General features: G+C 42.1%; 2 protein-coding genes across 2 annotated transcripts in view; one reads left to right on the forward strand and one right to left on the reverse strand.

The window, feature by feature from the left end:
- LOC311038260 (GTPase IMAP family member 8-like) overlaps nucleotides 1-23,057 on the forward strand; it is a 487,341-nt gene that overhangs the window by 176,424 nt on the left and 287,860 nt on the right. The window lies entirely within an intron of this gene.
- On the reverse strand, nucleotides 12,722-19,402 carry LOC311037303 (glycine--tRNA ligase-like; the record flags this gene model as incomplete). The annotated part of the gene is made up of 2 exons (XM_084046424.1): nucleotides 12,722-13,211; nucleotides 16,716-19,402. 2 exons carry the CDS (start codon nucleotides 19,400-19,402, stop codon nucleotides 12,722-12,724), a joined length of 3,177 nt encoding a protein of 1,058 aa, XP_083902550.1.

Consider the following 23,057-nt stretch of genomic DNA (forward strand, 5'->3'; position numbering starts at 1 on the left):
GAGTGAGAGAGAGAGAGAGAGAGAGAGAGAGAGAGAGAGAGAGAGAGAGAGAGAGAGAGAGAGAAAGAGAGAGAGAGAGAGAGAGAGAGAGAGAGAGAGAGAGAGAGAGAGAGAGAGAGCAAAGTGCACATGTCTGAATTAACAGGGTCATGTTTTGCATAATGCAATTTAAATGTAAACTGTGACAAGTGGGGTTTGAGCCGTGGACCTTTGGCACATGAGACTAACACTGTATTGATCAAGCTATTCAATCCACAGCCTTGGTCAGTGAGAAGGGAGAATCCAACAAAACAAAACAAAACAAAAGAGGGAATGAAGTACATCATACATTGAAAACAAGTACTCTCAATAAGCGTTTCATTTAACAATTGCATGTTTATTCATTGATACAGTCATGTTGTGTGTAATGCAATTGAGTTGAGGTCTGCATGAGGTGAGATTTGAACCGGCGACGCTCTGGTATCAAGGCAGATGATTAAGCCATTGGGTCAACAGACCCGAACTGATGAAAAGGGAGTTCACACACATGACACACTTTCACGCAAATTGCTCAGAAATACTGGATTTAAATGTTTTTCAAACTGCTCAAAATTGCAGACAATCTAAGGGCGGAGTTTACTGGTTAACAATTGCACATGCATTCATTGATACAGTCATGTTGTGTGCAATGCAATTATAATGAATTCTACATGACGTGGGATTCGAACCAGGAACCCTGTGGTTTCAAGGCAGATGATTAAGCCATTGGGCCAACAGACCTGTACTAGTGAAAAGGGAGTTCACACACATGACACACTTTCACGCAAATTGCTCAGAAATCCTTGGTTTAAATGTTTTTCAAACTGCTCAATATATTTCGGAATGGAAACTAGTGGAAAATAGTCGATCTACAAGCTCACAACGCGTTGCTATCTAAAAAGGTGTGAGATTGTAGATCGGCTATTTTCACAAGAAAGTATGTCATACATAAAAAAAAAACTACTCTCAAAAGCATTTCGTGTTATTGTCTAAACATTGCACTTGTCTGAATTAACAGGGGCATGTTTTGTACAATGCAATTTAAATGTGAACTGTAATAAGTGGGATTCGAACCAGGGACCTTCGGCACATGAGACTCACACTCTACTGGTGGAGCTATCCAATACACAGCCTTAGACAGTGAAAAGGGAGAATCCAACCAAACAAAACAAAAGCGCGAATGAAGTACGTCATACATTGAAAAGAACTACTTTCAAGTATGCATTTCTCGTCATCTTTAACAATTGCACATGTATTCATTGGTATAGTCATGTTGTGTGCAATGCAATTATAATTAAGTCTACCTGAGGTGGGATTCGAACCGGCTACCCTATGGTTTCAAGGCAGATGATTAAGCGATCAAGCTATTGAACCAACACACCTGAACCTGTGAAAAAGGGCCTCAAACATGTATTTGACACAGTTTCATGCAAATTGCTCAGAAATCCTGGATTTAAATGTTTTTCAAACTGCTCAAAATTGCAGACAATCTAAGGGCAGAGCTTACTGGTCAAAGTGATACATGTGTTCCTCATGAGTCAAGGCACATGTGTAAGCAGGTTTAACGGCTGTCGGCCAAACGAGGCATGACTTTTGCCTGTTTAAAGTTTGCATTTTCAAAAAATTGCTATAGCGCCCCCCTTTGACCAATTGGAGTAAGATTGGTTTCAGTGATACTTGGAAGGACCCTCTACAATATTGCAAAGTGTCAAACAAATGTGAGTCTGCATGTATGTGTTAGGGGCAGATGAATAATTTAAAAAAAGCTGCAATTTTCATTGGCTTATAAAAGCTTAACGTTTTCACTTATGGAAAATCCGCTAAGTTACGTTTGTCGGCATTGGTCCAAAGTTCATGTGTATACAGTTTCGTACAGATTGCTCATAAATCCCAGGAGAAGTGATTTTTTTACTGCTTTTTACTGCTTTTCATAGAATTCGAAATGGTGGGAGATCTAAAGGTCTGAGGTCAAAAGTCAAACAGTGAAAGTTGTTAGGCATGAGGAGACGCATGTGTGCATCGAAGTTTCATGGCTGTGGGTCAAACAGGGCATGAGTTGTACCTGTTCAAAGTTGGCATATTTCAATTGAGTGCTACAGCGCCACCCTTTGGCCAATGGTTGTGAGTTTCGGGTTTTCGCCGTTTGGCATAGCCCTCTACCATATTGCCGAATTTCATAAAAAGTGACCACGCGGTTAGGCCAGAACTGGCAAATACGGCGGAAGAATAATAATAAATATAGCTGCAAGCAGCGATAATACGGGCCAGGAGAGAGAAAGAGAAATGATAATTCCTTTAACAGGTCAGTTCATGAAAGTCCTTGCGGTCTTGTTTCCAATGAGGGCCTGTGAGCAATTAGGGGTTGAGAGTCTTGCTTGTGTCGATGACAAATTTTATCGACACATTTGCTGACCTGGCCTGGAATCGTACCTGGGGCAACCAGAGCCTCTGGCTCCCTAGGCGGGCTCACTAACCACTCAGCTATGGCCGACCCACGAGAGAGAGAGAGAGAGAGAGAGAGAGAGAGAGAGAGAGAGAGAGAGAGAGAGAGAGAGAGAGAGAGAGAGAGAGAGAGAGAGAGAGAGAGAGAGAGAGAGAGAGAGAGAGAGAGAGAGAGAGAGAGAGAGAGAGAGAGAGAGAGAGAGATATGGAAACGGAATAGATTGAAGATAGAAACGGAATAGATTGAAGAGACAGAGAGAGAGACATGGAAACGGAATAGATTGAAGAGAAAGACATGGAAACAGAATAGATTGAAGAGAGAGAGAGAGAGAGAGCCATGGAAACGGAATAGATTGAGTCATGTTTTTTGCAATTCAACTTAAATGAGTGTGCATCAAGTGAGGCTTGAACCAGCAACCTTGCGGTCGTGAGGCACTCTTAGGTAGCTGCAACACTACCTATAGTGCTATAGCTTTGTCGAGGCTGCTGTTGTCTGTTGAGGATGACAAACGCTTGCCCACTAACACTAAGATCACTCGTTCACAAACCATTTACCAATGAAGAAATTGTACATCTCCGCAGAAGCAAAACTAGTGAAAGTAGCCGATCTACAAGCTCACAAACCATTAAAAGTTGTCAGATTGTACATCGGCTATTTTCACAATGAAGTATGTTATACATTGAAAAAACATACTCTCATTGCTATCTGAAAAGTTGTGAGATTGTAGATCAGCTGTACGTAAAAAACACTCAATTAAGTATTTCATGTTATCTTTAACAATTGCAGATGTATTCATTGATAGTCATGTTGTGTGAAATGCAACTTAGATGAAGTCTGCACCAAGTGAGGCTTGAACTGGTGACCTTCAGGTTGTGGGGCACACATTTAAGCGAGAAGCCACCAACAGACAAGAACCTGTGAAAGGAGATCACACAGATGATACAGTTTCACGCAAATAGCTGAAAAATCCTGGTTTTAAGTGTTTTTCAAACTGCTCAAGATTGCGGACAATCTAAGGGCGGTGCTTACTGGTCAACGTGATAGATGTGTTCCTCATTAGTCAAGGCACATGTGTAAGCAGGTCTAATGGCTGTCGGCCAAACGAGGCATGACTTTTGCCTGTTTAAAGTTTGCATTTTCCAAAAATTGCTATAGCGCCCCCGTTTGACCAATTGGAGTAAGATTGGTTTCAGTGATATTTGGAATGGCCCTTTATATTTCTGCAAAGTTTCAAAGAATGGTAAGTCTGCATGTATGTGTTAGGGGCAGATGAATAATTGTCATAAAACTGCAATATTCATTGGCTCATTAAAGCTTCATTTTTTCACTTATGGAAAATATTTTGCAAACGTTTTTTGGCATAGGTCCAAAGTTCATGTGTAAAAAGTTTCGTGCAGATTACTCAAAAATCCCAGGAGGAGATAGGTTTTAACTGTTTTTCATATAATTCAAAATGGTGGGAGATCTAAAGGTCAGAGGTCAAAAGTCAGAGTATGAAAGTTGTTCAGCATGAGGAGACGCATGTGTGCATCGAAGTTTCATGGCTGTAGGTGAAACAGGGCATGAGTTGTACCTGTTCAAAGTTGGCATTTTTCAATTGAGTGCTATAGCGCCACCTTTTGACGAAAGATTGTGAGAATTATTTCTTGATCGTTTTTCATGACCATCTATCATATGGCCGAGTTTCATAAAAAGCGACTGCACGGTTCAGCCAGAACTGCCAAAAGTGGCAGAAGAAGAAACGGAATAATCAGAATAACAATACGGGTCCATGCTGGAAGCCTGGCCCCGTAAATATAGCTGCAAGCAGCGATAATATGGGGCCAGGAGAGAGAAAGAGAAATGATAATTCCTTTAACAGGTCAGTTCATGAAAGTCCTTGCGGTCTTGTTTCCAATGAGTGCCTGTGAGCAATTAGGGGTTAAGAGTCTTGCTCAGGGACAAATTTCATTTCATCGACACATTTGCTGACCTGGCCTGGAATCGTACCTGGGGCAACCAGAATCTCTGGCTCCCTAGGCGGGCTCACTAACCACTCAGCTATGGCCACCCCTCAGAGAGAGAGAGAGAGAGAGAGAGAGAGAGAGAGAGAGAGAGAGAGAGAGAGAGAGAGAGAGAGAGAGAGAGAGAGAGAGAGAGAGAGAGAGAGAGAGAGAGAGAGAGAGAGAGATAGATAGATAGATAGATAGATAGATAGATAGATAGATAGATAGATAGATAGATAGATAGATAGAAGAGACATAGAGAGAGACAAATGGAATAGATTGAAGAGACAGATAGATAGATAGAAGAGACATAGAGAGAGACAAATGGAATAGATTGAAGAGAGACATGGAAACGGAATAGATTGAAGAGAAAGACATGGAATAGATTTAAGAGAGAGAGAGAGCGCCATGGAAACGGAATAGATTGAGTCATGTTTTTTGCATTTCAACTTAAATGAGTCTGCATCAAGTGAGGCTTGAACCGGCAACCTTACGGTCATGAAGCACTCTTAGGTAGCTGCAACACTACCTATAGTGCTATATCTTTGTCAAGGCTGATATTGTCTGTTGAGGATCACAAACTCTTGCCTTCTGTCATGACCCAAGCCCCTGTTTCACTAACACTAAGATCACTCGTTCACAAACCATTTACCAATGAAGAAATTGTACATCTCCTCAGAACCAAAATTAGTGAAAGTAGCCGATCTACAAGCTCACAAACCATTAAAAGTTGTCAGATTGTACATTGGCTATTTTCACAATGAAGTATGTTATACATTGAAAAAAGATACTCTCATTGCTATCTGAAAAGTTGTGAGATTGTAGATCAGCTGTATGTAAAAAACACTCAATTAAGTATTTCATGTTATCTTTAACAATTGCAGATGTATTCATTGATAGTCATGTTGTGTGAAATGCAACTTAGATGAAGTCTGCACCAAGTGAGGCTTGAACTGGTGACCTTCAGGTTGTGGGGCACACATTTAAGCGAGAAGCCACCAACAGACAAGAACCTGTGAAAAAGGAGATCACACAGATCATACAGTTTCACGCAAATAGCTGAAAAATCCTGGGTTTAAGTGTTTTTCAAACTGCTCAAGATTGCGGACAATCTAAGGGCGGTGCTTACTGGTCAACGTGATAGATGTGTTCCTCATTAGTCAAGGCACATGTGTAAGCAGGTCTAATGGCTGTCGGCCAAACGAGGCATGACTTTTGCCTGTTTAAAGTTTCAATTTTCAAAAAATTGCTATAGCGCCCCCGTTTGACCAATTGGAGTAAGATTGGTTTCAGTGATATTTGGAATGGCCCTTTACATTTCTGCAAAGTTTCAAAGAATGGTAAGTCTGCATGTATGTGTTAGGGGCAGATGAATAATTGTCATAAAACTGCAATATTCATTGGCTCATTAAAGCTTAATTTTTTCACTTATGGAAGATATTTTGCAAACGTTTTTTGGTATAGGTCCAAAGTTCATGTGTAAAAAGTTTCGTGCAGATTACTCAAAAATCCCAGGAGGAGATAGGTTTTAACTGTTTTTCATATAATTCAAAATGGTGGGAGATCTAAAGGTCAGAGGTCAAAAGTGAGAGTGTGAAAGTTGTTCAGCATGAGGAGACGCATGTGTGCATCGAAGTTTCATGGCTGTAGGTGAAACAGGGCATGAGTTGTACCTGTTCAAAGTTGTCATTTTCAACTGAGTGCTATAGCGCCACCTTTTGACGAAAGATTGTGAGATTTATTTTTTGATCGTTTTTCATGACCATCTATCATATGGCCGAGTTTCATAAAAAGCGACTGCACGGTTCAGCCAGAACTGCCAAAAGTGGCAGAAGAAGAAGAAGAAGAAGAAGAAGAAGAAGAAGAAGAAATGGAATAATGCGAATAACAATATGGGTCCATGCTGGAAGCCTGGCCCCATAATAATAATGAAAGCCAAGGAATGCAATAAGGCTTCGAGCCTATTGGCCTCGAAACCTTAATAAATATAGCTGCAAGCAGCAATGAGCGGTTTCGAGAATAATGGCAGACTGGCAGACTGTGACAGAGTGGCAGACTGGCAGACTGGCAGACTTTGACAGAGTGGCAGACTGGCAGACTGGCAGACTGTGACAGAGTGGCAGACTGGCAGACTGGCAGACTGTGACAGACTGTGGCAGACTGGCAGACAGACAGACTGTGGCAGACTGGCAGACTGGCAGGCAGACAGACAGACAGACAGACAGACAGACAGACAGTGACAGAGTGGCAGACTGGCAGACTGTGACAGACTGGCAGACTGTGACAGAGTGGCAGACAGACAAACAGACAGACTGTGACAGAGTGGCAGACTGGCAGACAGACAGACAGTGACAGAGTGGCAGACTGGCAGACTGGCAGACAGACAGACTGTGGCAGACTGGCAGACTGGCAGACAGACAGACAGACAGTGGCAGACTGGCAGACAGACAGACAGACTGTGACAGAGTGGCAGACTGGCAGACAGACAGACAGTGACAGAGTGGCAGACTGGCAGACAGACAGACAGTGACAGAGTGGCAGACTGGCAGACAGACAGACTGTGACAGAGTGACAGAGTGACACGAGTGGCAGACTGGCAGACAGACAGTGACAGAGTGGCAGACAGACAGACAGTGACAGAGTGGCAGACTGGCAGACAGACAGACAGTGACAGAGTGGGAGAGAGAGAGAGAGAGAGAGAGAGAGAGAGAGAGAGAAAGAGAGGCAGTAAGAAAGAGAGCGAGAGAGAAGAAGTGAACATGCATTAATTAACAAAGTCATGATTTTTGTTCAGTAAATTATATTTGGACCGGTTAAATTGGGGTTTGAACCAGGGACCTATAGACTTGTGGGTAGACAGTGTAAAGGATAAGGATAATTCCAGGTCCGTTCATGAAAGTCCTTGCGGTCTTGTTTCCAATGAGGGCCTGTGAGCAATTAGGGGTTAAGAGTCTTGCTCAGGGACACATTTCATTTCATCGACACATTTGCTGGCCTGGCCTGGATTCGTACCTGGGGCAACCAGGGCCTCTGGCTCCCTAGGTGGGCTCACTAACCACTCAGCTATGGCCACAGTACAGACTGAGCCATTGGATAGACAGAATTGGATTTCATATGTGGTAAGTTATCATACAGCATGGGTTGCTTATTATATACATACAAGCTCATAACGCGTCACATTGTAGATCGGCTGTATGTGGTTACTGTAGGTGTTGTATTAATAATTACATCTGCAAAGTAACAAGTAACTAAAGCTGTCATCTGCTGTAATTGGAGTAGAGTAGAGTAGTAAAGTAAAAGTACCTAAAAATTGTACTGTGCATGTGGCAGGTGTGATTGGTGATGAGTGAGAGCAGGTGAGAGGGGTGGATCCAATCCATGGGAATAGGGGGAATTCCAAATGATGATCACCTCAACGCATTGTTGGGGACAGGGATCGAACCAGCGACCTATGGATTCACAGGCTGCCTCTCTTCTCATTGAGCTAAAGATATGGCCTCCCTGATGGTGTCTGTTGATATCTATAGGTTTTTCCGTCCTATAGGTTCTTCCGGTGTGAGAGATTTGAACCGGCGACCCTCTGGTATCAAGGCAGATGATTAAGCCATTGGGCCAACAGACCCGAACTGATGAAAAGGGAGTTCACACACATGACACACTTTCACGCAAATTGCTCAGAAATAGTGGATTTAAATGTTTTTCAAACTGCTCAAAATTGCAGACAATCTAAGGGCGGAGTTTACTGGTTAACAATTGCACATGTATTCATTGATACAGTCCTGTTGTGTGCAATGCAATTATAATGAATTCTACATGACGTGGGATTCGAACCAGGAACCCTGTGGTTTCAAGGCAGATGATTAAGCCATTGGGCCAACAGACCTGTACTAGTGAAAAGGGAGTTTACACACATGACACACTTTCACGCAAATTGCTCAGAAATCCTTGGTTTAAATGTTTTTCAAACTGCTCAATATATTTCGGAATGGAAACTAGTGGAAAATAGTCGATCTACAAGCTCACAACGCGTTGCTATCTAAAAAGGTGTGAGATTGTAGATCGGCTATTTTCACAAGAAAGTATGTCATACATAAAAAAAAAACTACTCTCAAAAGCATTTCGTGTTATTGTCTAAACATTGCACTTGTCTGAATTAACAGGGTCATGTTTTGTACAATGCAATTTAAATGTGAACTGTAATAAGTGGGATTCGAACCAGGGACCTTCGGCACATGAGACTCACACTCTACTGGTGGAGCTATCCAATACACAGCCTTAGACAGTGAAAAGGGAGAATCCAACAAAACAAAACAAAAGCGCGAATGAAGTACGTCATACATTGAAAATAACTACTTTCAAGTATGCATTTCTCGTCATCTTTAACAATTGCACATGTATTCATTGATATAGTCATGTTGTGTGCAATGCAATTATAATTAAGTCTACCTGAGGTGGGATTCGAACCGGCTACCCTATGGTTTCAAGGCAGATGATTAAGCAATCAAGCTATTGAACCAACACACCTGAACCTGTGAAAAAGGGCCTCAAACATGTATTTGACACAGTTTCATGCAAATTGCTCAGAAATCCTGGATTTAAATGTTTTTCAAACTGCTCAAAATTGCAGACAATCTAAGGGCAGAGCTTACTGGTCAAAGTGATACATGTGTTCCTCATGAGTCAAGGCACATGTGTAAGCAGGTTTAACGGCTGTCGGCCAAACGAGGCAAGACTTTTGCCTGTTTAAAGTTTGCATTTTCAAAAAATTGCTATAGCGCCCCCCTTTGACCAATTGGAGTAAGATTGGTTTCAGTGATACTTGGAAGGACCCTCTACAATATTGCAAAGTGTCAAACAAATGTGAGTCTGCATGTATGTGTTAGGGGCAGATGAATAATTTAAAAAAAGCTGCAATTTTCATTGGCTTATAAAAGCTTAACGTTTTCACTTATGGAAAATCCGCTAAGTTACGTCTGTCGGCATTGGTCCAAAGTTCATGTGTATACAGTTTCGTACAGATTGCTCATAAATCCCAGGAGGAGTAGGCTTTTTACTGCTTTTTACTGCTTTTCATAGAATTCGAAATGGTGGGAGATCTAAAGGTCAGAGGTCAAAAGTCAAACAGTGAAAGTTGTTAGGCATGAGGAGACGCATGTGTGTATCGAAGTTTCATGGCTGTAGGTCGAACAGGGCATGAGCTGTACCTGTTCAAAGTTGGCATGTTCAATTGAGTGCTACAGCGCCACCCTTTGGCCAATGGTTGTGAGTTTCGGGTTTTCGCCGTTTGGCATAGCCCTCTACCATATTGCCGAATTTCATAAGAAGTGACCAGGCGGTTAGGCCAGAACTGGCAAAAACGGCGGAAGAATAATAATAATAATAGTGAAAGTGTAGAGATGTAATAGGGTTCGAAGCCTTACAGGCTCTCGAAACCTAATGAAAGTGTAGAGATGTAATAGGGTTCGAAGCCTGATAGGCTCTCGAAACCTAATAATAATAATGAAAGTGTAGAGATGTAATAGGGTTCGAAGCCTGATAGGCTCTTGAAACCTAAAAACAAAAACAAAAAACAAAACAAAAAAACAAGTAAACAAAACAAACTAACAATCAAACATACTAGTCAGTCGGAATTATCTAACCTACAGTACATTTGTTATACCTTACAAGCTATTCTATTCTATATCTATGTCCATTTTAAACATTTGCTTGAACGCATTCCATGTCGCACTTTGTTTCAATTGATCTCTGAATTTGTTCCACAGAGTAACTCCTTTAACAGAAATACAGTGATATTTTTGCATTAGTCCTCACTACTGGCTGATCAAACATACAGACTCCTCTCAAATTGTAATGGCTTTCTCTCGCTTGGAACAACTTTTGGATATTGTTTGGTAATAATCTATTTTCTGCTTTGTACATTATTTGAACTGTTTTAAGGTCACCCAAATCTTTGAATTTTAGTGCTTTTAATTTGACAAAGAGTTGGTTAGTTGGTTCTCTATATGTGGTTTTATTTATAATTCTTATGGCTCTTTTTTGAAGGATGAATATTGAATGAGTATTTGTTTTGTACGTGTTTCCCCACACTTCCACACAGTACGTTATGTATGGGAGTATAAAGGAACAGTACAACATGTATAATGAACTTTTATTTAAAAAATCTTTGACCTTATATAGTATTGCAATAGACTTCGCTATTTTAGTTTTTATATAATTTATATGAGGCTTCCAACATACTTTTTTATCAATTATTATTCCAAGAAATTTGATTTCAGTCACTTGTTCAATTTCTATTTCATTTATTGAAAGTGTTTTGTTTGTATTAATTATACGATTCCCAAATATGATGTACTTAGTTTTACTCAAATTTAGTGTCAATTTATTTGAATCAAACCAACTCTTTAATCTTTTCAATTCCTGTTTCACTGTTTCCAAGTTTGTATCATCTGCAAATACTATTGTTTTCAATAGTTTTGAAACCTCACACATATCGTTTACATACAAGATGAAGAGCAGTGGGCCCAGCACGGAACCCTGCGGGACCCCACATTTAACATTCAGGAATTGTGATTTACAGTTGTTTATCTGTACATACTGATTTCTATTTTGTAAGTAGCTACTTACCCAAGAGAGAGCTAACCCCCTAATTCCATAATTTTCTATTTTTTGTAATATTGCTGTTCACATAATACACTGTATTTGGTAATGAAATCATCTAACCTCTTATAAAACACTTTCTCCAATATTTTTGAAAACTGGGGTAGGAGGGAAACAGGTCTGTAATTTGTGAGTTTGTGTTTGTCTCCAGCCTTATATATTGGTATGACTTTTGCTATTTTCATCTTGTCAGGGAATATCCCTGTTTCCAATGATTGGTTACAGATATATGTAAGAGGTTTCGCCACATATTCTATAATATTTTTAACTAATGCCATGTCAATTCCATTATTGTCTATAGATGTCTTAGCCTTGCATTTGTTGACAATCTCAACTATTTCTTTTTCATCTGTTCCCTTTAAAAACATAGAGTTAGCTACCTTTTTGGGTTTACTTTCCACGTTATCTTTAAAACCAGTCGTTGGAATCTTCTTAGCCAAACCAGGACCAACATTAACAAAAAAATCATTGAACTCATCTGCAACCAAATTAATATCATTAATAGTTGAATTGTGTCACAACCTGGCCCGTGGGCCATGACAAATTGAGGAGGACACAGTGGTAGTGCTTAAAATAACAGTGGTTTATTTACATAAAGGAACTTAAATAATACTGTACAGAAGGTATGAGGTGTGTAATTCAGTAATCAGTAGTGTCAGCAATGTATGGATGTGTGTTTGATGTAGTGTGGGGTGTTGTAAAGTGTGTGAACTGAATCATAAGGGAAAGGAACAAAAGGGTGCTGTCATCTGGAGAGGGATAGCTAGAATGACTCATAGTCCCTATTCCATGATCTTTGCAGTTCATTGTCTCCACAGGGAGACAATTGGCTTGTATCAAGGCTTGTCATGTTTTCTATGTTCTTTAGAATAAATAAACAGATTAGCTCGACACCTTTAGGGTGCTTTACAAACTTGGAAATAAAACCCTTTATGCATCATTGTCATTAATATAATAGTCACTGAGAAATCCAACAGTATTATTACAGATAGAATGGGGGATAATCCTATGTCCATATGATCTCCATAGAAAAGAAAAGAAAACTCCATGCAAAGTGCAACTCTATGTAAAGGGGAAGAAGGCCATTTATCAGTCAGTGTCATTATATTTATTTCCAAAAAGGGAATAAACTGCAAAGATTTAGCGTGGTTTAATCCTACATCTATATAAGATCCATAAAAAATAAACGTCATGCGATGAGGAGCTCCATGTGATTAAATAAAACCACTTGTCTTCCATTATCATTATCTCCAAACAAATCCACATCAGAGATAGAGCGTGGGATAATCCTAGAGCTCCACAATTCAAAGAAAGAAACCTCATGCAAAGAAGAAATCTATATGCATTAAAAAGTAAAAAATAGAAATACGAAAATTAGGCCATTTGTCTGTCATTGTTAGTACAGCCAACATTACGCAAACGAGCAGCATCGATTGAACATAAAAGAATCCCAGTCCAATCCACTCCATAATAGGAACTCCATGCTCCATCCATAAAAAGCAAAAAATAGATGATAAAAAATAAGGCCATTTATCGTTCTCATTGTTCGTATAGTTAGCTCCCATATCAATGAGTATATCGATATCATGCATGAGTAGTCCTACCTCGCTCGTTCTGTTCAGTCCTCAAACTTGTCCAGTTCACCGATGTCTCTGACAACGCTGACTTTTGATTCCTCTGGTGTCGATCCGTTAAGTTTGATGAGGACTTTACAATTCGAGGTCCAGGTCCCCTGGATTTTGTTATTCTTCCTCAGAATGTGTGCTCCTCTAGCGATGTCCGCGTTCTTCTTTGTGAGGTGTTCGTTAATATACACCTGAGTTCCTTTTAATTTGCGTCCTTGTTTAAGGAGCGCGTTTTTATTCTTTCTATTGGCAAAGCGGATTATTATCGCTGGTGAAGCGCTCTTGATCTTGTTTGGCAGGGTGTGGCAGGCCTCAATGTCGCCCCACGCCACAGAAATGCCCCTGCCTTCCAAGAATCCTACAACCTGTTGCTCCAGTGTTTCCAATTCCGTCGCGGTAGGCTCATCATTCCCGTCGGGCCCCTTTGCAGCGGCACAGGTCCTTGTGACATATAGGCCTATCTTCTCTGCTCCTGTTACTGTTCTTCACGCACGCACACACGCACGCACACACACAGGGCCGTATTTGCGGAACTAGGGCCCTGTGAGAATTGTGTATTTAGTTTTTGTGCAATTAAAGATTTTTTTTTAATTTATATTGGTTAAATAGAACCGAATTAGACCGAATTAGACCCGAATTAGACCCGAAAAAAAAACAACCTGCGCGCAGGTTGTTTTGTTGTGCGTGAAATTACGCGACTGGGGGGGCATTTGATTTTGTGGTGTTCCACGGCCCTGAGGGGTCTTAATGCGGCCCTGCACACACACGCACACGCACCCCCCCCCCCCACACACAGTAAACACCAATATACAGTAACCCTCTGAATTAAACCGTTTTTGTTTCAATGATCCCCCCCTATGCATTAGGCCAAGAACCCCTGTATAACTCTAAGAGTGTGGACCCTTACAGGTCCATGTGGTTCCATTGCACACTCTCAGAGTTACCAATATTTTAGCTAGGGATCTACTGGAACCCCCTCAAGGACCCCTTGGACCCCTTGGTCACTTCGAGAACCCTGGTATCCAGGCCAGTATGAGAGAAGTATTGTCACAAATAGCGAACACCTTGTTAGGATTTTGTATAACGGTTCCTCATCACACATACACTACAGTTAGTTAAATGTGATTTTTACAAGCAGTGTTAAACTGCTCAGTACGAATTATTAGATTTTACAACGTTTATACGATACGGTATTTGTACTTTACTTGAGTATTTCCAATTTCCAATACTTTTACTTCTACTCCACATACATTTCAGAAGCAAATATTGTACTTTTACTCCACTACAATTATTTGAAAACTTTAGTTACTAGTTACTTTTCAGATATAAATTATGATATTATGAAACATACATTAACCACTTTAGCCATATTTCATACCTAGGCTATTTGAAAATAGCCGATCTACAAGCTCACAACGTGTTGCGATGCGACGCGCTGTGAGCTTGTAGATCTGCTATTTTCAAATATTTTAGTACTTTTACTTTTGGTACTTTAAGTACATTTTGATACCAATACTTTTGTACTTTTACTCAAGTAAATTTTGAATTCCGGACTTTTACTTGTAACCGAGTACTTCTGAATTGCAGTATTGATACTTTTACTTAAATAAAACATTTGAGTACTTTTTCCACCACTGATTCTGTGTTGGACAACTCGACCCCAGTACTTGAGGCAAAGTATGGCCAAATATTACTCCACTGCAAGTGAAAGTTGCTCTGTCAATTCTATAGTATAAGAAAAAAGTGCTTATAAGAAACTTGTCCACAGTTTATTGACTGCTTAAGAACATTAATAAAAGGCGTACCTGACCCTAACACTTTGTTGGATTTGCTCAAGGACCACACTAAGCATAACAAAGACTGTAAGACCTTCCTCCCATTAGCCTTAAAACGTTACCTCTGAGGTTAAATATTTGACTTACTGATTTTATTTGTTTATGTTATCTGAAAACATGTATACAAAGTCATGTTTTATTTTCAACCTGGAATCTATGTAAAAATCTGGCATCGTAATGCAACCTTGCAAAATGGGAAGCAAATTATTGTGGGTAAGGTATGTGAACATTTCATCTTATAGTGTATGTATGATTGAAACCCGTAGGTTTTATTTTTGTGTGGTGTTGGTGAATGGTGATAATATAACTGGGTTATTTGGCATTGGTCCAATAAGCTTGGTAGAGGGTTGGATCAAATATTGATATTGTTTCTGAGTCCTCGTTTAACCTCTGGAAGTCAACGTCCCTCTTCAAAGAAGTCCTTCATGATTAATTTAGTATCAGTAGTATTAGTATTAGTATTGTTATATTTAGCATAACTGCTTTTCACCTGTGTATCAGTAACAGTGTGACTTCATTCACAGTCACAGGTGTTCACATCTACCAGCAAGAGTGCTGTATCACTGCCAACACACACACACACACACACACACACACACACACACACACACACACACACACACACACACACACACACACACACACACACACACACACACACACACACACACACACACACACGCGTGCGCGCATGCATACACGCACGCACGCACGCACGCACGCGCACACACACACACACACACACACACACACACACACACACACACACACACACACACACACACACACACACACACACACACACACACACACACACACACACACACACACACAAACACACACGTGCACACACGGATGTGATCAATATATGATCAATGAAAGATTATTAGAAAGTCTCGCAATGCAGAATCATTGTAGATATGATCAATGTATGATCAATGCAACGTTTATTATTAGAAAGAACGTTATTCACACTGAAGACTCACTGTACGGATTTTACCAAAACAGGCCTATTTCTTCCCTATCTTGGGAGTGTGATCCATCCGTAAAAGGGCTCGATGGTCAGAGGTTTAGGTATGAAAATCCCTCAACGATTATTTCCTATAACAATAAACCACACAAAAGAGGACATGTCTTTTTGCTTTTTATGCCTTCCACACTCACAATCACACATAATACACACAATAAAAGTATACCCTGAATAAACTGAGAAGAAAGCCTAATGTGCCAGTTTGTTAGTATGAGAGGCTAGCTTTAGCCTGGTAAACACACGCTAGTCCTTTGTTCACAGTAGTTTGCGGTCGTATGCTCTCATAGGTAATATAACTGTTGAAAATAGAAATATAAACACACATAAGCAACCAATAATGAGCATAGCATAAAACTTGTATAGATGGAATATTTGGAACAACTTTACATTATATTTGTAGCTTATAGATTATATTTGTATTTGCAGCTTATAACTCCGTACATACCAATAGTTATACCTTAACTACGGTATTCAACCCCTGAAAGTTCCACACTCACTGGAGATTTCCCTAACGGATTCAAAAGTGGAGTTGGATTTTATTACATATATAATTTCAATTACAAAACATATTTTAAAATAATTAACAGGAGAGGACAACTTCATGTTTTTTTTTTATAAAGTTGTCCTTCTCTCCTGGAATCTGCACCCTGGGGGGAGATGGGGCCATGTAGCGTATGTACCCTGTTACACCGTTAGCACTTATTTGGCGTTTCCCCCAACCACCCTGGACGGTGCTGATTAGAATGAGTAATTACTGAGTTTCCACCAGCAAAAAAAGATGAAAAAATATGACAGTAACGATCTCTAAATGAACTCAAACCCGTGAGTAACGATCTCTAAATGAGCTCAAACCCGTGAGTGGTACGCATCACATAACTGTGGTATTGCGGTAATGTGATGTTTGTCTCGGGCCTGGATTAGGAGCGCTGTAATTGGCTAGTGTTGAAATGTCATAGGCCGGATGGACAGCTTGTGCCTGATTGGATAGTTCTGTCTCACTCGTTTTCCATTTGTTGTTGGGATGCTCTTCCAAAGCGCCATTGGCAAAAGTAATTTCTTTGTTGTTGTTGTGCTGTTGTTCTCTCCCGATGCAGTCCAGCTCAGGAGACAGAAACATCTCACGTTCCTGCCTGTCCTCCTCCACCATGCTCTGCTCCCGTCTCTGTTTCCGCAGATCCTTTGTCAGGTCCATCTGCTTTGTTTTGATCTTTCTTTCCCCATCTCTTTATCCTTCTCTTCAAAGCCCCAAGCATTCTCTCCATTCTCATCTTTTTCAGACTGGCGCGTTTCGTGGTCTCCTCCGAGGGTGCAGAGCTCCTCCAGAAGATGCCCATCAAATTCTCGATCCTGCCTTTTTCTTTAGGTTTTAATTCTTCAAAAGCCTTCTTCTCACTGTCCCAAAGAAGTTCTTTGACGGTGAGTTTGGCGTTCTCCTCTTTCAGAGTGTTAATCTCATCCTCTAATTGTCTCAGTCTCAGATCTTCAAAGTCTGTTTTGGAGGATGATTGCTCAACCATGGGGTTGATCTGCTTACTAGCTTCCCTCTCTCTCAAGATAATTTCTTCCCTCTCACTGGCCAAAACAACTGCTCTGATGAGTTTGGCGTTCTCCTCCGCCAGGGTGTAAATCTCCCCCTCTAACTGTCTCAGTCTCAGTCGATCCATGTCTGCTTTGGAAGCAGGCGGCGAAGCCTGGTTGCTGTCCTTTTCTTCTTCTTCCGCAGAATGGAAAGCCTTCACTTTATGTCGAAGTTCTTCCTGGAGCGCAGAACGGAATGACTTCCCTTTGTCTCGAAGTTGAGTTTGGGAAACAGTGTAGTTCCGACAGACTTCTCCCCAAGCCAGCGTGCCGTTGACCAGATCTCCGATAATCACAGGCAACTTGCTGAGCTCGGCTCTGATCTGTGACATCGAGTCGCGGTCTCTCAGAGTGGCTGTGACGGGCGTCCTTTTCACTGTGTCAAAGTCAATGGTGATGCCAAAAGCCACACCGATCTCATCCATCTTGGCATAGCGCCTCCCGATGGATCCAGAGCAGTCGTCCACTTTGTGAGACACACCGATTTTGGTCAGTGTGTCAGATAACTCTGTCACGAAAGGCATGAATTCCTCTCTTTTACTCAACGGAAGAATAACACATTTATATGGAGCCATGGTGACGGGGAAACTGAAATACGTTCTTTGGTCATCGCCTTCTCTGACGTGGAATGTGTGCTCCAAGATGCTATACATGATTCTGCCGATGCCGAACGAAGGCTCAATGACGTTGGGAATGATTGTTTCCACGTGCAGGGTCTTCTGGAAGCGCTTGACGCTGACCATGTCCTTTGTGAGTTTGAAATACTTTCCTTCTGTCTCAAAGGTTAACTCTCCAGTCTCACTGAGCAGCTGCTCCTGCTCCGCTATGAAGCACTCATCACACACTGAAAGGTACTTCATTGCTAGCTTAGCATCTGCTTTGTAGGCTTTGCCAATGGCCCCTTTGTTGGGCTCAAACTGGACGACATCTATAACTTTGGGCTTCTCTGCAACCAGAGGGACCTGTGTAGCCTGTGTGTGGCATTGCAGATCGTTGCAGCCACGGTCTGCGCACCCGACAATCTCTATCCAGCCATAAGAGGTTTTTGTTTCCGCATCCCAGCAGTCGTGGGCATAGTGGGCCAACTCGTTCTTCATGTGCTGACGGAAGCGTAGCTTATTTTTGTCTACACCAACTTTAGTGAGGTACTGGTAGATCCTGCCCATGAAGTATCCCAGGATGGAGTTATCGATGACTCCCTTGTCCACAGCATCACCCAGCCTCATGAGGTGGGCTGACTTGCCACTGGTCTGATCCTCGGAAGAGTACAGCATTACGTTCAGGTGCGCTACATTTTGGAACTTAGGATGGACCATCTCAGTTGGGTCAACAAAGTGCTCGATCTCAGCCATGGTGAACTCTCGGACATGAATGAGTCCCGAGAGGGGAGAAATTTCATTTCTGAAAGAGTTGCCAATCTGAGCAGCAGCGAACGGAAGTTTTCCCTGGTTGAACAACAACAGGCGCTTGAAATTGAGGAAGGTCCCCTGAGCGGTTTCAGGCCTCAGATAGCCCGGCGTGTTCCCTCCTGGCCCGATAGACGTCTGAAACATCAGGCTGAAGGAGATGGGGGCTGTGAGGTTATTTCCTTCGGTGGGCGACTTGATTTGGTAGTCCTCAAATAGTTTGGTCAACTGTTGCTGAGTAAGGTTGTCCATCTGAGTGATGACGTCCTCCATCTCAGCTTTCTTATCTGCAGGACACTTCCTGTCAGACATGAGCTTCTGAAGGTGCTCTTTGAGGAGATGGTCGGCCCTGAAGCATTGACCATTCTGTACGTCTTTCACCATGAACTCGGCAAATCTGTCCACATGCCCGGAGGTCTTGAGTACAGGCTCTGGGGTTAGCATGGTGCAGTCCAGCTCCAGAATCTGCTCCTCCTGGATGAAGTGTTTCCTCCAGGCCTCCAGGATGTTGTTCTTCAGCGCACAGCCCATGGGGCCATAGTCATACAGGCCACTGACCCCTCCATAGTTGGTAAAAGCCTGGTCGTAGAAGAACCGCCTCTTCAGAGTATCTTCCATCTTGGTTCTGTCAACGGTGTCGTCTTCCGGCTGCCCAGGGGCCTCTATTGTTCTCTTCCTTCCTTTTAGTGCAGCAACAGCTTTATTAATGACATCCGCTTGGCTGAGTGGAGCCAGAACGTCTTTATCAATGCCATCCATATTCTGGTTATTAATGACATCCGCCTGGCTGAGTGGAGCCAGAACATCTTTATCAACGCCACCCATGTTCTGTTTCTATGCAGCCGTCTTTCTTTCTTTTCTGTCTCTCTCACCTGCCTCTCTCTGCCTGTCTTCACTCTTATTTAGGCTGACCGGAGTTTTGGTCTGACGTCACGCACAACACAAACCTGTTGACATCCATCCATCCATCCATCCGTCTTTCATCATATCTGTCCATCCAACTTACATAATCAATATGGCATCATCAATGTTTTGCCCCAGTATATAGAGTGAATTAGAAATTGAAAATAATCAGTGCACTTTTATTTTCCTGTCTTTTCTGGAACATGTTCTGTTGATATTGAAACAATAGTGAAAGGTAATTGGTTACGTAGATAATGCTAATCTGAATTATGAATTATCATTGCAAGCAAATAGAACTGGTGTGTAGAATTCGTGAGCCACTTCTGGGACGTGTCGGAAACGCTTCTGGTGCAATCACAAGCAGTGTTCTGCATTGGTTCTCAAACATGGGGTCCGGAACCACCAGGTCCAAATGGACACTTACAGGTCTGTAACTCTGAGAGGGTACAAATGGAACCAAGTGTGTACCCTCCGAGTTAAATTAACACATGGGATTTTGCAGTGTAGATTTGGGGTCAAAGTGATAAAACATGGTGTCAAATGGGGGTTCGTCCGTGGCTGTTTTTTGAAGAATAGCCAAACATTCATCGAAAAAGGAAGATCTACGAGTTTAGCGTAGAAGGGAAAATGGAGGGGGTCAAGTACAGATCCCTGGGAGACATTGTATAAGAGTTCATGTGGTTAAAATATAGCAACTATAGAAGTAGTAAGCATCGCCTCTTGTGCAGGTGTATGATGTATCTATGACTCCATTGGGCAAGGTTTAATTTTTTGAGTAGTCCAATCAGAACATAGTTCTCTCGTTGAGAAGAACGTGAAGCTCATTGAGAACCTTGGTGTTTCCCAGGTCCATCATGTCCCAGGAGAAACCCTGTGGAAGGCTGTAGATAGACAGATACCTTTATTGTAGCCTGGTAAACCCTCCCTCGGGAAATCTCATTTGTAATTGATTTCAGGAGTGAGTCTGGCATGATTGCCCATTCTGCAATTTTGGCTGTGGGCTGGAGTTGGGCGCGAGTAATACTGTTGACTGACAACCCCTTCAGCCAATCAGCAGTGTTCCCCTTCAGCCAGTGCATTTTTACCACCTCCAGTTGGTGAACGGGCTAGAAACGCCCAGACAAGCCTTCAGGCCAAACTCCTTCCTGAAATCAAATGGAAACTAGAAAATGTGCTCCTTGGAGCACAGGTCTCCGCCAGTACTGTTCCTAATTAATCCTGTCTTACCTATTTATATTACATATTGTCACGTGTCACTTGACCAATGTTAGCTTGGCTGAGACGGACACACACACGGAGGGTAAAACTCTCCTGGCGGAGACAAAAGATCACACCCCATTCATATTTAGAAACAACAGTGGTCATCACAGTGATGGAAGCTCACTTCAAAAAATATAAATTATTTTTTGAAGTGCGCGGTGATATTTATAGTTTTTTATTTCATCATGCGTCTCGCTAGCCAATCAAATCTCAATAAGTCTACACTTCAGAAACAAGCCCAAACAAAAGCAACCCGCAACTATGAATATTTACAAGCGACTTACAGGAAAACAAGCCCAAAGTCGCTTATAATAAGCAGACCTGGCAACACTGGCAGCATGGTGCTGACCAGCATTGCAAACTACTGCCCCCTCCTGGTGTGGAGAGTTATGTCATCTGATTTCCTTACGGATGCGCAAAACAATGTGCTCTCGGCAGACTGCTTGTGCTGAACTAAAATGCCAACTTTTGCCAACAGAGTGCCAGTCTGTTGTAGTCTGTTGTAGTCTGAAGTAGTCTGTTTGGTGGAGAGTCACCTTTACAGATATCGGAAGCTACTGTCAGATACAACAATACAAAGCTAAGAAATCACAACAAACAGCACCATCAACCAAACCTTAGCTTAATGAAATTAGCACAAACAAACCGTTTCAACTGATGCAGATAGTAAAGGGTTTTACCTGGAGGTGATCTAGGCTGTAGGGAAGCTGATCCAAATCCAATCTAGCTTCTTTAAATTCAATGTAGCTTTAGCTGTAGTTGCCTTCCTTCAGCAATGACAATAGGCTCTATGCACAGCAGCCATATTGGAAAGAAGTTGGGCCTCTTCTTACTTCCTTCACAGGTGTTACCAATGATACTAATGAAGGCTCTGTTCCATTCCTTGCCAGGGTGCTGATATTGTACATGTTGGCTCACTGGAAACACTCCATTTTGGTTCCCAAATGGCCCCTTGTGGTGGGTGTGTAACTCACGGGTCCATTTGGTTCCATTTGTACACTCGCCAGAGTTATTGGGGTCCTTGAAAATAAGACGACCACTGTGCCACACTAAATGGAACAGAGCCTTAATTAGTATTATTGGTAACACCTGTGAAGGAAGTGCCCCAATTCATTCCCAATATGGCTGCTGTGCATAGAGCCTATTTCAAACCCCCTTCAGCAATGAAAATTTCAAACGAAGTCGCCTCCCGCCTCCCTCCCCAAACTCCGCCCCCCCGGCCCGCCTCCCGTTCTCACTGATTGGACGGGCGCGAGAACCAATGAAATTGAATGCTGCCCTCAGAAGGCATTCCAATGACTATAAGTCATATCTGCTATACGCCTATACAACTATCCTGCACTATGCAGAAGAACAACAACAACAACAGGTTACAGTGTCCTCAACCAGTGCAATCAGTGCAGTGCAAAGAAGAGTGACCGTGCACTGTCAACAGCGCAAACTGTTGACACCATGTCCCCAGTAGAACCCTGTGGAAGTTTGATGTCACCATGTCACCTACTAGTTCTCAACGTCGGGCCAGGGGAGGGGACCACCAGCGGGGTCCAAATGGTCCCTTACGGCAGTGGTTCTCAAACCTTTTCATGTCAAGGACCCCCAAATTGACACTTATTATCCCGCGGACCAGGGACCCCCATAAGAGAAGATTTTTTACGGCTCTAGCAGTGATTCTCAACCATTTTAATTTCAAGGACCCCCAGTTTGACATGCATTAGGGCTACAGACCCCCATTTAATGGCATTTCTATCACTTGGACCGCAATTTATATTGTAAAATCTATGTCAATTTAACTCTGAGAGTGTACAAATGGAACCAAATGGACCCGTTAGGGTCCATTTGGTTCCATTTGTACACTCTCAGAGTTACAGACCCATAAGGGTCCATTTGGTGCCTAGTCTATCATTTAGCTGGGGACCCCCTGGAACTCCCTCAAGGAGCCCTGGGGGTCCCCGGACCCCACTTTGAGAACCAATGCCTTACGGGTCTAACTCTGAGAGGGTATAAATGGAAGCAAATGGACCCTGTAACGGTCCATTTGCTTCCATTTGAACACTCTCAGAGTTAAATTCATTCAAGAATTTCACCGCTTAGATTGGGGTCATAATAAAAACAAATGGTTCCATTTGTACAGCGTTACAGACCCATATGGACCTCTGGTGGGCCCCGGACCTGACATTGAGAAACAGTGATCCCAGCTGAGACTGGCTGGCTGTCACACAACATGGTGACTCATCCAGCTTGTTGTCTCCACCATGGTGTCAACAGCAATTTGGAGGTATTTTTACTTTACTGGAGTACTTCCAATTTTCTTCTCCAC

Source organism: Gymnoscopelus microlampas (genome assembly GCF_963454915.1).
Source record: "Gymnoscopelus microlampas genome assembly, chromosome: 21".
NCBI classification, from domain to species: domain Eukaryota; kingdom Metazoa; phylum Chordata; class Actinopteri; order Myctophiformes; family Myctophidae; genus Gymnoscopelus; species Gymnoscopelus microlampas.